The sequence below is a fragment of the Balaenoptera acutorostrata genome, chromosome 2, assembly GCF_949987535.1.
Source record: "Balaenoptera acutorostrata chromosome 2, mBalAcu1.1, whole genome shotgun sequence".
Classification (NCBI taxonomy): Eukaryota; Metazoa; Chordata; class Mammalia; order Artiodactyla; family Balaenopteridae; genus Balaenoptera; species Balaenoptera acutorostrata.
The window spans coordinates 172991658-173004188 of record NC_080065.1 but is presented as its reverse complement, the minus strand read 5'-3'; the positions used below and the strand labels follow the sequence as shown (position 1 = coordinate 173004188).

The following is a 12531-nucleotide window of genomic DNA, read 5'->3' as shown; positions in this document are numbered from 1 at the left end:
TGGCCGGCTGTGCGGCAGCGGGAACCGCTCAGGGCCTCTGGGGCTTGGCTCCGTCCCGCTTCACTAATCCGCAAGCCCAGCAATTCTCAGAAGGAGGCCCCTCAGCCTGACCCCACTTGTCTGCAAACGTTTTCTGGCAGAGACCCACACAGCACAGCTCCCGCAGGCCGCATAGCTGCCGCGCACGTCCTTATCATAAATATAAGAACAGATAAGGTCCACCGCCTGCCTGGTGCAGGGCCGGCCTCTTCTCCCAGGCCATGTCCCTCGACCCTGGTCTGCAGGTGGAAGTGGGGGCACGGTGGGCCCAGGAACTGGGCCGATAGCTGGGTCCCCCCCTCCAGCACGATGTCTGGACTCTGCAGGGACAGGTCCACCAAACAGCCACGCACTTGTCCCGTTGCTGGGACAGAGCCCCAGAAACAGCCACGTCCGCTAGCATGTTGACAGGCCAGGTGGCGCTGGGTCGGTCCCACAGGGAGCTCAGTCCCCACCCACCCTGCAGTCATTCCCCTGCTTGTAGTCCTCCCACACTGCTGCTGGGATGTGGCAGGGCACCAGCCCAGGGTCCCGCAGGCTGGCTTGGGGTCCGGCTGGCTCAGCTCTGAATCCCCAGGGCCTCTTGGAGCACGGCCCTCCTCAGATGGCCTCCACATCAGAGCAGATAGATGCATGGGGCTGTCATGCTGATCTTGACATGCTCCAAAAGCCTCACTTCTTTGTCAGGGCCCTTTCTAGTTTGGGTTTTCTCCTCTCCTCCCTGGCTCCCCTCTTCCTCTGTTTCCCCATCCCCTCCTCCGTCAAGGACAGTGTCTCTCTGGGCATCCCCAAGCTTGGCCCTGCCTGAGGCCACTGTAGAGCCCCTGAGGGCCGAGGGTGCATGGGGGCCTGTTGGACTTCCCACTGGGGGGCCAGGCGAGGCAGGAGTGTCTCAAAGTCTTGGTTCTTTGCATTTTCAGCCCAGCGGATATCTGGGGGAGGCTCTGGCAGCGGCTCCTGTCTCTCTGGTAAATGAGCCCCTGGGCTGAGGCCTTGGCATCCCCGGCACGTGTGTGGGCGCTGGGTATTCCTGTGCAGCCGCCCCCGTGGCCCAGCGGGAGGTGTCCCGTCTGCCAAACGGAAGCAGATTCGCTCTGCACCCCCTTGTCTGGGGAAGTGCGTATGGTCGCGTCGAGAGACCCCTTCCCCAGGGGATCCTAGCATGCGTGCCAACGCTGCATGGTTCGTTCCTGTGACACATGCACACACGCGTGTGCGTGGATCCTAGACTCGGCCTGGCGAGCTGGGCTGTGGCTGGGCCCGAGCTTCTCTGTGCCTCTGGCTCTGCTTCAGCCGCCTTGGTTTCCCCTCTGGGCTTTCAGGCATCTCTGGGAGGAGATGAACGGCCCCTGTCCTCTGGTGTCTGTGCCTGGACAGTGAGGTTCCTACCCTCCCTCGGTCACTGCCATCTCCCGGGCCCCACAGCCTTTTGGAGGCAGAAGCACAGAAAGACCCAAGCTGGCAGCGTCCTTGCTGGGTCAGAGAAAGACGGGGTCCCCGGACGCCAGGGAGAGAAGTCAGCCCTGAATGCTAGCCGAGGTGTTCGGACAGGTGGAGAAGAGCAGTGAGCCAGCCAGTGGCAGTCTTCCGGAGGAAACTGCTTTTTGCCTGGCTGCCCAGAGAAGACAGAAGGGCCTGAGGGCCAGATGGCCAGGTAGGAGGCTGGTAGCTGCATCCAGAGCTAGCTAAGGCTGCCAGTCTCGCCCCAGTCAGATGGTGAGGGGCCCATGGCACCAGGGCTGGCGGAGAGCAGGCTCCTGGGGGCCTCAGGAGCATGGGGCCAGGAGCGGGAGCTGGCCGTGACTGGGGGCCTCATGCCAGCCCCAGGTGCTGGAAGGGAGCCCCGTCCGGCCAAGCTGTGGGCCAGGGCTCCGGAAAGTGCCTGCACTTGGCTGCTGGTGGTGCTGGGACAAGGCCGTGGGGGAGAGTGCGTGGGGGCCGAGTTTCAATCCGGACCAGCCCCAGGCTCCACGAGGAGCCTCCAGGGAGCCAGCACTTGGCCAGGTGGGCCCCTGACGTCCTGGGCTGGAAGCCCTGGGGCTGTCTCTTGGCAGGCCCCTCCAGGGATGACGTAGGTGGGGAGAGGAGGCCGGCCAGGCCCGGAGAGAGAGGGCGGAGGCCTGTCTGCACCTGGCGAGGCTGGGAGGGGGTGCTCGGGCCGTCTGCACCCCTGGCACCCTGGCCGGCTCCGGGCCCCGAGCTTGCGCCGCTCTGCCTGGCCCGTGCATGCCAGCTGCACTGCACGCCTGCCGCCCCGGCACCTGGAACCCCAGCTCGCCGCCACCCCTACAGTGCTCGGAGGCTGGGGGCAGGGGCCGAAGAGGAAAGGAAGCCCGTCTGGAGTAGCCAAGGGTGCCTCCAGAACTGGGCAGGGGGGTTGTGGAGGGACCCTGAGGTCAGATCCTGGGGGCAGAGCTGGGGTCGGATCTTGGACCACAGCTGGTAACCGTGGTTTGGGTTTCCTCTCTTTTTTTCCATCTCTTCCTCTCCTCCCTCCCCACCCCCAGACACCCTTCCAGTCCTCAGGCCTGGACACCAGCCGAACTACCCGGCACCATGGGCTAGTGGACAGAGTGTACCGGGAGCGTGGCCGCCTTGGCTCCCCACATCGCCGGCCCCTGTCAGTGGACAAACATGGAAGGCAGATATCCTTTTCCCAGAGGATGGGGGTGGGGGGGGGCGGGGACCACTTCATCCAGCTGATGGACCTGACTGCTGCCAGCTCTGTGATAGAATCAGGGCCTCTCCAGTCCTCCAGGGCTACCGGGCCCCACCAAGAGGGGGTGCCATTGCATGGCAACCCTGGAAGACTTCCTGGAGGAGGCAGTGCAAGCTGAGGAGCCTTTAGCCAGGCGGGGGCTAGGGGAGCACAGGGAACAATGACACAGAGGAGGCCACTGGAGCACACAGCCTGAGATGAGAGTTGGGAGGGTACGCTCAGATGCCTGACTGGGCAGTGGGGCCCAGGAAGGCTGTGAGCAGGGCACCCACACGTCAGGGCCATGGTGGTGGACCCCTCTGGGGGCCATATGGAGCCAAGGCAGTGGGGCCAAGGGGGATCTGAGCCAGACACAGATCAGAGGGAGGCTTGATCTGAAGACACAGAATTTGCCTTTGCACCTCTGCCAAGCAGAGAGGTTGTCAGGAATGCCCCCCCCCCCCCACCACTGACTTGGCTGCCCCTTGGTACTTAACCAGCCAGGCTCCCCCACCACTAGGGTCTGAATGGCTGCTCCTGGGAACCCCGGCTCTCTAGAACAGAGAAGCCTGTTCTTTCCTGGTTCTTGTTTCCATGGGCTAGGGGAGCCTGAGCAACTGGGCGCCAGACCAAGCCCTTGGGCCCTGGGAGTCACCCCATCAGCCCAAAGAGTCAAGACTGGGGTCAGCTGAACTAGACTCCCTGCAGCCCCCCCTGCGGGCCCCCGTTTCATGGCTGAGGCCCCTCTTGGAAGGGGTGCAGCCTGCACGTGCGCTTGCAGGGGGTGAGTGCTGAGTGCTAGGTGGATGGGGCTGCACCCTGGGGGCTGCTCGCAGCCAGGCAGGAAAGGCCCCCGCCCCGAGGCCCCAGCTGTTTGCCGGCTCCCAGCAGCCTGGCTGCTCGGGCTGGCCAGCGCAGGGTTCTTGGGGCTCAGGGCAGGGCCTCAGCCGACAGCACCATCCCCTTAACTCCTCCTCACGCGGACAGCTGCCCATATGGCACTGTGTACCTCTCGCCACCTGCAGACACCAGCTGGAGAAGGTCAGTGACCCGGAGCCAACCCCCAGCCCTCTCATTGGAAACAAAACTATACTTTCATCATGGCCGTGCTTGGAAAACCAATACGCAGTCACTTAAAAATGACAAAACTTAGAAGCATCCAGAAGTTTCTAGAAATCAGCTCTATCCCTGTAAACAATGAGGTCACAGTTTTGGGGTCTTCCAGGGATTTTTTTTCCCCCTCTATTTATGACTTTTTTTTTTCCTTTTCTTTTTTAAACAAAGTTGGGATTGTAGTGAATATTCAGCGTTGTCACTTGCTTTATTTAATTTAATGCTCTGTTATGATTGTTTCCCACATTCCTGAAAAGCCACAGAAAATCTGATTGGAAAAGTATTATATATTTATTACTAGAAGATTAGGAAAATACATGAATGCATCTAGAAGATGAAAAAAAAAGTCCATAATGCGATCATCTAGGAAGATCTAAGATAACAACAATAATATAGTTAATATAAATACCTACAATAACACAGGTGATAGTTGCACACCAGTGTGAATGTACTTAATGACATAGAAGTGTATACTTAAAAATGGTTAAAAAGACAAATTTTGTATTTATTTTACCACACATACACAAAAAAACATATGTAGGTGACTTCAGTAAACAAAGACCCAAAGTAAGCAAGCTGTTAAAAAAAAACACAGCACAAAATATATCATTCAATTAGGGACTTCCGTAATTAGGGACTTCCCTGGTGGCGCAGTGGTTGAGAATCTGCCTGCCAATGCAGGGGACACGGGTTTGAGCCCTGGTCCGGGAAGATCCCACATGACGCGGAGCAGCTAAGCCCGTGAGCCACAACTGTTGAGCCTGTGCTCTAGAGCCCGTCAGCCACAACTACTGAGCCTGCGTGCCACAACTACTGAAGCCCGCGCGCCTAGAACCCAAGCTCTGCAACAAGAGAAGCCACCACAGTGAGAAGCCCACGCACCGCAACGAAGAGCAGCCCCCGCTCGCCGCAACTAGAGAAAGCCCACGTGCAGCAACTAAGACCCAACAACGAAGACCCAATGCAGCCAAAAATAAATAAATAAATAAATAAATAAATAAATTTAAAAAATAATGTAATTAAGTGCCCACCAAGCACGTGTTCATATACCAGGTCCTATTTCAACCATCACATACATCAACTGATGTAAGACGCACAGACGTCCGTGGAGTTGGTGCTGTTATCCTCCCCATTTTAGGCATAAGAAAGCGCGCAGAGAGGTCAGAACACTTGCTCAGGGACAGACAGCTGGTGGGGAGCCAGGATCCCCCTGCCTCCTCACAGCTCAGCTGGCCCCAGGGTCAGAGACAACCCGGTCCTCTGTAACCTGCTGTTGTCCTTGAACCAAGTTTCCTCCACGTCACTCTCAGTGTCTGGGACATCCCCGTTGGGTGTGTGTGGCTCTTTCCCCAAATTGGCTATGCAGCTGGACCTGCCCTTTGCATGTCTGCCCAGCTCCCCATGGCTGCCCCTGGTTTCCTAGGCAGCTGAGGGGTTTTTCTGGGGACCCTCCCTCCAGGCACCTGCAGCTGGGGGCAGATTGTGTTATTGGGGCAGAGAGTGGAGCCTCTCCCAGACTCCTGGGAGCACTGGGCTGGTTGGAGCAAGACCCCCCTTGGCCGTTGGTCACCAGTAGGGGACTCCATGATGGGTTCACACCCCCAAGGCTGGGCCACTGTGGGACTGTCAGGCCCCCTTTCTTCAGGGTTTCAGCAGGAAAGCACTACCCTTTCCCTAAAGCCGCGAAGGCCATCGAAGGGGCAGGTATGGGCAGGGGCTGGTTAGGAACGGAGGGACAGCTGTGCTGCAGCCTTTGCAGACGAAAACCACAATCGCTGTTGTGGTTCTTCAGGGTTTTTGCTCAGGTATGCAGCTCACAAAAATGACCCATGACTGCCACCGTGTTCCATCGGGTGGGTCCCAGATAGAGTGGAGCCAGGACTGTCCCTTTGTCCCCTTTGGGGCCAAGGCTCACTGTCTCTCTCCTCTCCCCAGGACCAATTCTGACTCTGCCCTGCACCAGAGCACAATGACGCCCACCCAGCCAGAGCCTTTTACGGGTGGGTCCCAGGACGCACACCAGAAAAAAGGTATCAACAGGGCCCATGGGTGTCTTTCCTGGGGTCAGGCAGGTCCAGTGGGTGACCGCTGTGCTCCCAGAGGTCACAAATATGTAGGTGGACAGACCTGAGAAGGAAGACTCGGCAGGTGCTGTGGGACAAGGGGAGGGGTTCAGGGAAACTTTGAGATGGCGCTATTTGAGTTGGATTTTGAGGAGTGGGTAGAAGTTTTCTAGGCAGAGAAAACAGTCCCTGCAAACTCAGATTGGCTTCTGATTATGGATTCAGGGTATGGCCGTGCAGTCTGGGGGCCTTGCAGATTCTTTCAAATGTTGGGAGCAGCAACCCCGGGGAAAAGGGGCATTTATCAGCTCGTGACCAACAGTCGGAACTAGATGTGCAGCTTCAGGTACCGTTTGATCCAGGGCTTCACACTGGATCGTTTCCCGGCTCTGATGCTCAGAACCTCTTGGTTCACAGGGTCTGTCCTGGCAACAGTGGGTGGAAAAGAGGCTAACTGTTCCCTAACTCTTGTCCAGAGCCTCCTTTCCAACTGGGTCATGCACACACCACTGCAGCTGGGGCAGATCTGTGCCCAGGCCTCAGTTCCTCCTTGGAGCCAGGTATGGAGGCAGCATCCCTGGGACCTTCCAGGAAGGTACATGGCATCTTAAAAACTGGGGCAGTGTCACCCAGAGAGGGGAGTGTGACGCTGTGAGGCCAGCCCTAGAAACCCATGTGGGCCTGATCTGCTCCAAGACACTGAAACCAGACAGTTAATCATTTACACTGCAGGTCCAAACGTTTACCACTTTTTTGGTAGCATTTCACTGTGCGAGTATGTAAACATACCGGGGAGATTTTGCTGATAGAAGAAGGATGGTCAACCAGAACTTCACCCCTTGGTGGGCAGGGGCTCTCCTCATGTGATCTTTCCAGCTCATTGGGCATCAAAGGCGAGATTGCAGAAGGGAATGTCTCCATAATAAAGGCGAGGGTTCCAAATGCCTAGGGGTGACGAGAATGGACCTGGCACTTCCTTCCTGTTCCTGATGCTGGGGGCAATTCAGAGGGCGCTGTCTATCTTGAGGGGGGTCCTCCAGGAACTTGGGGCTTTGGGAGTGGGTGAGTGGGCTTTGCCCTCCCCAGGGACTCTCTGTGACCGTGAAAGGACCCCTGGCAGCTCAGAGTCCAGTTGGCCTTGGTGGGGGGGGGACACATCACCTCTCCCCGTTCCTCTAGGAGGGGCCCAGGCGGTAATGAAGTCTGGTGTTAGCCTGGCTGTCCTCCCATCCCCCAGTCCAGGTTTCTAGAAGGAGGAATTAACCTCGTCCTTCTAATTGTGTTCGTAGTGGTGCTATTGCAGGTGAAAAACAACCTCCAACAGGCATAAAGAAATTGGATCTCATAAAGAAAGTGTTTAATCTCACCTTAACTGAAAGTTGTAAGGAAAGGGGCCTTCAGGCACAGCTGGTTCCAGGGCCTCGAACGATGCCCATCCAGTCCCTCAGACCTTCTCTCTCCTCCTTTCCTCCTCTGGGACTGGTTGGCATTGCAGCTAACTCACGGAGCCGTAGCTACCATGGTTGGATCGACCTCAGACTACGTTGAGCTACGTGGCTTGGTGCCAAAAGCCCAAGAGGGGCCCGGCCTCTGGGTGCTGACAGCCCAGAGGGGGAGGCAGGTGTCCACAGGGCTGTAGGTGGGGTGCACGGGGTGAGGCGACCAGTCATGGGAGACGGGGAGAGATTCTTGGCTGTTCTCTGCAGCCCGAGGCCCGAGTGGGTCCTGTGAGAGGCAGAGTCGACACACATCCTTAGCTCCAGAGCTTTCATTTTCATTTCTTTTTAAGTCACAGTTTCTCTGATTTTTTTTTTTTAACTTTTCTTTTTCTTTCTTTCTTTTCTTTTTTTTTTTTTTTTAACGAAACTCTTTTTTACTTTAGTACAATCCCCAGAAGTTACTGTTGGGGCAGTTACATTCATATCACGGTCGTGACTCTGTAGGTCAGGGAAGTGCCCTCCTGGTGCCCCCACGCAGCTGCAAAGATTCCTTTTCTGCTTCTCCTTCTTCTCCAACCCCACCCCACCCCAGTCTTACTATTAACAGTCCCTGGAATGGAGGAGACCACATCAGAGATGGACAAGAACCTTTCCAAGCAAGCATGGGACACCAAGAAGGTAAGAGCCTAAGGGTTTTTGGAAGTGGTTTTCCTTCTTGATCTTTTTTTTTTTTTTTTTAATAGCACAACCCACGTGAAGATGGTGGAACAGCACATTGGGGGAGCGTCGCCTTCCCTGAAGTGTGAACCTCATTCAATTTTTTTTTTTGGCTTTGCTGCACAGCATGCGGGATCTTAGTTCCCCAACCCGGGATTGAACCTGGGCCCTTGGCAGTGAGTGCTCGGAGTCCTAAGCACTGGACCACCAGGGAATTGCCTAAACCTCATTCAGTTTTGACCAGTCGCATAAGCCTTGAATACTAATGGCAGGCCTTTTACGCTGGTGAAAACCATGTAAAGAATTAAAATCTATGTTCACTTTGGCAGCATGTATACTAAAATTGGAACAGTGCAGGGAAGATTAACATGGCCCCTGTACAAGGATGATGTGCAGATTCACACAGCGTTCCATATTTTTATGTGTAGTGATGGATGTTAACTATTAACTAGACTTACTGTGGTGATCACTGCAGTATATACAAATATCGGATTGTGATGTTGTACACCTGAAACTAATATAATATTATATGCCAATTATACCTCAATGAAAAAAGAAAGAAAGAAATTGAAGCCAGGGAAGTTAAGTGATTTGCCCGAGGCTGTGAAGATACTTAGGGTTTAGAACGTATACCTCCTAATTTTTAGCCTGTGATCGTTCTACTAACCCACAGTATTGGGTAATTATCATCGTTTATCGTCATTCTTTTTTTTTTTTTTTTTTTTCTGTTGCACCGCACAGCACGTGGGATCTTATTTCCCCAACCAGGGATTAAAATTGTGCCCCCTGCAGTAGAAGCACGGAATCCGAACCACTGGACCTCCAGGGAATTCCCTGTCGTCATTCTTAAACATAAACTTCCATTCACTTGCACAATAATTGCAGCTTTTATTCGAGTACAGAGTCTGCTTGGAATTCCCAATTGGATTGGGATTTCTGTGTTATTTCCAGGTCCAGAAACAAATTTCTCAAGTTCAGCCTACAAAAATGTCTAGTGATAAGATAGAATTCGTGCCATGAATACAGATTTCAACGAATTTGAATCGAACAAAAATGCATTTAACACTAAAGCGATTTTGAATGTTTTTTTAAAAAAAATTGAAACCCATTGCCGGTCAAGTTGCGGTGAAGGGGCAGCGACGAGAATTGCTCGTCCCTGTCAGGAACTCGGAGGCAGATGATGAATGAGCAAACAGCACTATGTTCCTCAAAGGCATGTGTTCAGAACGTTTGGAATCAACAGGAAACAACCTGAATGTTCGACAGTAGGGGATTTATAAGGAAATTGTCCTCAGTCCCTCGTGTGGAAAGCTCTGTGTGTATGAGTTGGGATCTTTGAAGGAATTTTAAAGGCATGAGAGACTTGTGATAAAACTGGTATGTGGAAAGAGCAGGATAAAGCTGTTTAGAAAGGCACAAGACATGTAAAGATGCCCACAGATCCCTGGGTGTGCAGGACCAGGCTCTGGGGGAGACCCGAGTGCAGCTCTGAGCAGCACTATTGGCCTTTTAATCGCCATCTGCATGTTCCAGTTTTGCACAAGGAACGCATATGATTTTCAAACGTGGGGGGAAATACTTAAAAATTCTAACAACCCAAACAAAGTCAAAAAGTAACTGAAACGTCTAGTTGCAGAGAGGTGCGTCAGTAAGGACAGCAGGGTCCCTACACATGCCCAAATGTGGTGCTGCCATAAAGAAAGTGAAGATGGCCAGCGTCGTGACTCTGGGGAGGGGGACGGCCCCAGCATCCTGGGAGTGAGAAGATGGTGGCAGAGCCCAGCATCTTGGCGAGACTTCCTTTAACTGCTGCTCGAAACGATGCATCTGTGAGGATGTCAGTAAAGGAATTCCTGTGGATTCGTTGGGGGTGGGGTGGGGGGTGATGGGTGAATTTTTAATACTGTTTAGAAATCTATTAGGATCCCATAACATTCGTGGAATGCTTTTGAAAAGATTTTTTAGAAAAAGTCATTGTCAAAGTGCTTTGTAAAAAATCTGGTAATGAAGCAAGTGTTTACTCACGGAATTAAGGAGCCTGTGGCCAAGTAGAAACCCGTTCCTCCGGCATTCCCTGCAGGGGCTAAATGCCTGCTGGTCACATGTCCCCCCTTAGGCTCCCCAGTCACTGCCAGTCGGGCCTCCCCCACCCCACCGCACTGGGTGTGTGCATGGGAGGCAGGCCTAGCCCCCCCCGCCGGTGTGTCCACGCTCCTGTAACGCGTCAGCCAGGAGTGTCTGCCCCAGGGCCCGAGAGGCAGAGAGGAATAAGGGAACATGACACAGCCAAGCCCTCCACTGGCATGCCAGGTTCTGTTCAGTCATGTCTGCTGCCATCGGAAGAGAGTTTCCTCCTTTGTCCTTGAACAGGTCTGGGGACCCTGCCTGGAGCCTGCAGTTCTTGGATGGCGATAGTGTCCCGGGTTCACAGAACGGGAAACAGGGTTTCTCTGAGACCCTCTCCCCGGGGCTGGTCTCCAGGGCAGCCACGGTCTCTGTCCTTGGGCCGCGTGGGCCAGGGAGCACGTCAGCACCAGGGTCGCCGTGGGAGTCGCAGCTCTGGGGCACCGCACCGCTGGAAGGCGGGTCAGCAGGGGGCGTGGGGAGCACCCTCTGTGTTATTTAGGGCATGCGGTTTGAGCCTCCTCAGGCTTCTCCACGTGGTGTCCTTCCTTGCCATGGACGGAGGCGCACAGAACAGAGGCAGCCCCTGCCACTGGAGCCCTGCCTGCCTTGATTCAGGAGTGACACAGGGTGTTAGCCTGGAGGCCCCTGGGTTTTCAGTGGCCCTGCCCCCTGGCTGGCTGCTAACAGCCATGGTACAGCCCTGGGGGGTTCAGATGTGAAGAGTGGGCAAGCTTCCTCTTCTTCCCCAATGCCTGCTCTCACAGGGGACCACACCACCCCTGGGCTGTGCCCACAGGTAGACAGAGTTGAAGCTGGGAGGGGGCTGTAGAAAGACCATCTCCACACAACTCTTGGTTTTGCCCCTGGGTGTGTCTGGGGCAGGCCCCCCCAATCCCATGGGGCCACGTGTTCTTCATCTGCAGGTAAACTCCATTCTTGTTGAGCATTTCTTAGCCCTGGTGGGGAGAAGCCATGTTGTGAGGAGGAGCAGCGCACATGAGGAGGCCAGCTCAGCCTCTGCTGTCTTCTCTTTCAGACGGGGTCCAGGCCCAAGTCCTGCGAGGTCCCTGGAATCAAGTAAGTCTCAGCAGGGCCCACCCTGTGTGCCCAAGGCCACCCTGGGCTGCTTGGACGATGCTAGGGCTTCCCCTCCGCTCATGAGGCTACAAATCCTGACAAGAGGGGAACTGTGCCGCTGGCAGCCACCCAGCAAGCCCCACCGCAGGGGGACACTCCTTCCCCTCCTTCCCTGAGATGACAGAGCCCCTGTCCTAGCCCCAGCACACTTACCCCTCAGACACACCCTTTTCCTGGGCAGTGGGAGGACCCTCACCCCGGCCCCCATCCCACAGGGATAGGCTGCTTCCTGAGGTTCCACTGGAGGTGCTGACAGTCGTTTCTCCAGCAGGGCAGTGCCTAGTTATGGGGTGTCATTTTGCGCCTGTGAATTTTTTTGCACCAGCCTTCTCCTGCCCCTGCCACAGCTTTCGTGGGAGAACAGGCCAGCCGCCACCCCGAGAGCTCACCGCCCCCTCTGTCTGGCCTTTCCCCCCAGCATCTTTCCATCTGCTGACCAGGAAAACACTACAGCCCTGATCCCTGCCACCCACAACACGGGGGGCTCCTTGCCTGACCTGACCAACATCCACTTCCCCTCCCCCCTCCCGACCCCGCTGGACCCCGAGGAACCCACCTTCCCTGCGCTGAGCAGCTCCAGCAGCACCGGCAACCTCGCAGCCAACCTGACACACCTGGGCATCGGCGGTGCCGGCCAGGGTAAGGCCGGGCTGGGTGGCGGGGACACTCCCTTCCCTGACAGAGGTCACTGTCTAGTGAGAATGACAAGTGTGTTTGAATGATGACTTAGCAGGGTCACGTCCAAAATGCCAGGCATGGGGGTGGAGCACAGAGTCCACCAGGGGGGTTCAGGGTTGCCAGGCTGACCCAAGGGGAAAGGCATCTGGGCAGAGGGCACAGCCTGGGCAGAGGACCAGGGCTGGGAAAGCTCATGCCCCCAGGGATGGGACCATGGTTCTTAGGGGGGGCTGGGGGCTTCAGAGAGTTCGGGTGGGCCAGGCTTTCCTCATGCCCCTCATCAAGGGACAGGCCTGATCTGTTCCTCTCCCCCACCTCTCCCACTCCCCCCACCCCGACCCCCCAATCCCCCGACCATGGCTGCCTGCTTAGGATGCTCCAGCCCGGCCCCTTCCCCTGAGGGCGTTTCATGGGCCCCTGGCCTGTCCCAGTATCCCCCGGTGCTGCCCCAACCCTGTTCCTCCTCGGGACTTCTGGCAGCACCGTCCTCCTATGACTCAGGCAGGGACCCTGGAGGTGT

The 12531-nt window shown here is 55.7% G+C and overlaps 1 protein-coding gene and 1 non-coding gene across 9 annotated transcripts in view; both read left to right on the top strand.

Moving 5' to 3' along the window:
* CRTC1 (CREB regulated transcription coactivator 1) overlaps window positions 1-12531 on the top strand; it is a 79255-nt gene that overhangs the window by 46629 nt on the left and 20095 nt on the right. For 5 of the 8 annotated variants that reach the window (XM_057540573.1, XM_057540570.1, XM_057540569.1 and 2 more), the window contains exons 3-9: window positions 960-1007; window positions 2547-2684; window positions 3717-3778; window positions 5786-5880; window positions 7945-8030; window positions 11233-11273; window positions 11752-11972. In XM_057540573.1, coding sequence (XP_057396556.1) covers window positions 960-1007; window positions 2547-2684; window positions 3717-3778; window positions 5786-5880; window positions 7945-8030; window positions 11233-11273; window positions 11752-11972 — 691 coding nt within the window. The remainder of the gene's footprint in view (window positions 1-959; window positions 1008-2546; window positions 2685-3716; window positions 3779-5785; window positions 5881-7944; window positions 8031-11232; window positions 11274-11751; window positions 11973-12531) is intronic. The other 3 variants (XM_057540571.1, XM_057540568.1, XM_057540567.1) reach the window with 2 other exon arrangements.
* Window positions 8383-8489, top strand: LOC114235686 (U6 spliceosomal RNA). Its single transcript, XR_003621802.1, has one exon. It is a non-coding gene; the product is annotated as a U6 spliceosomal RNA (small nuclear RNA).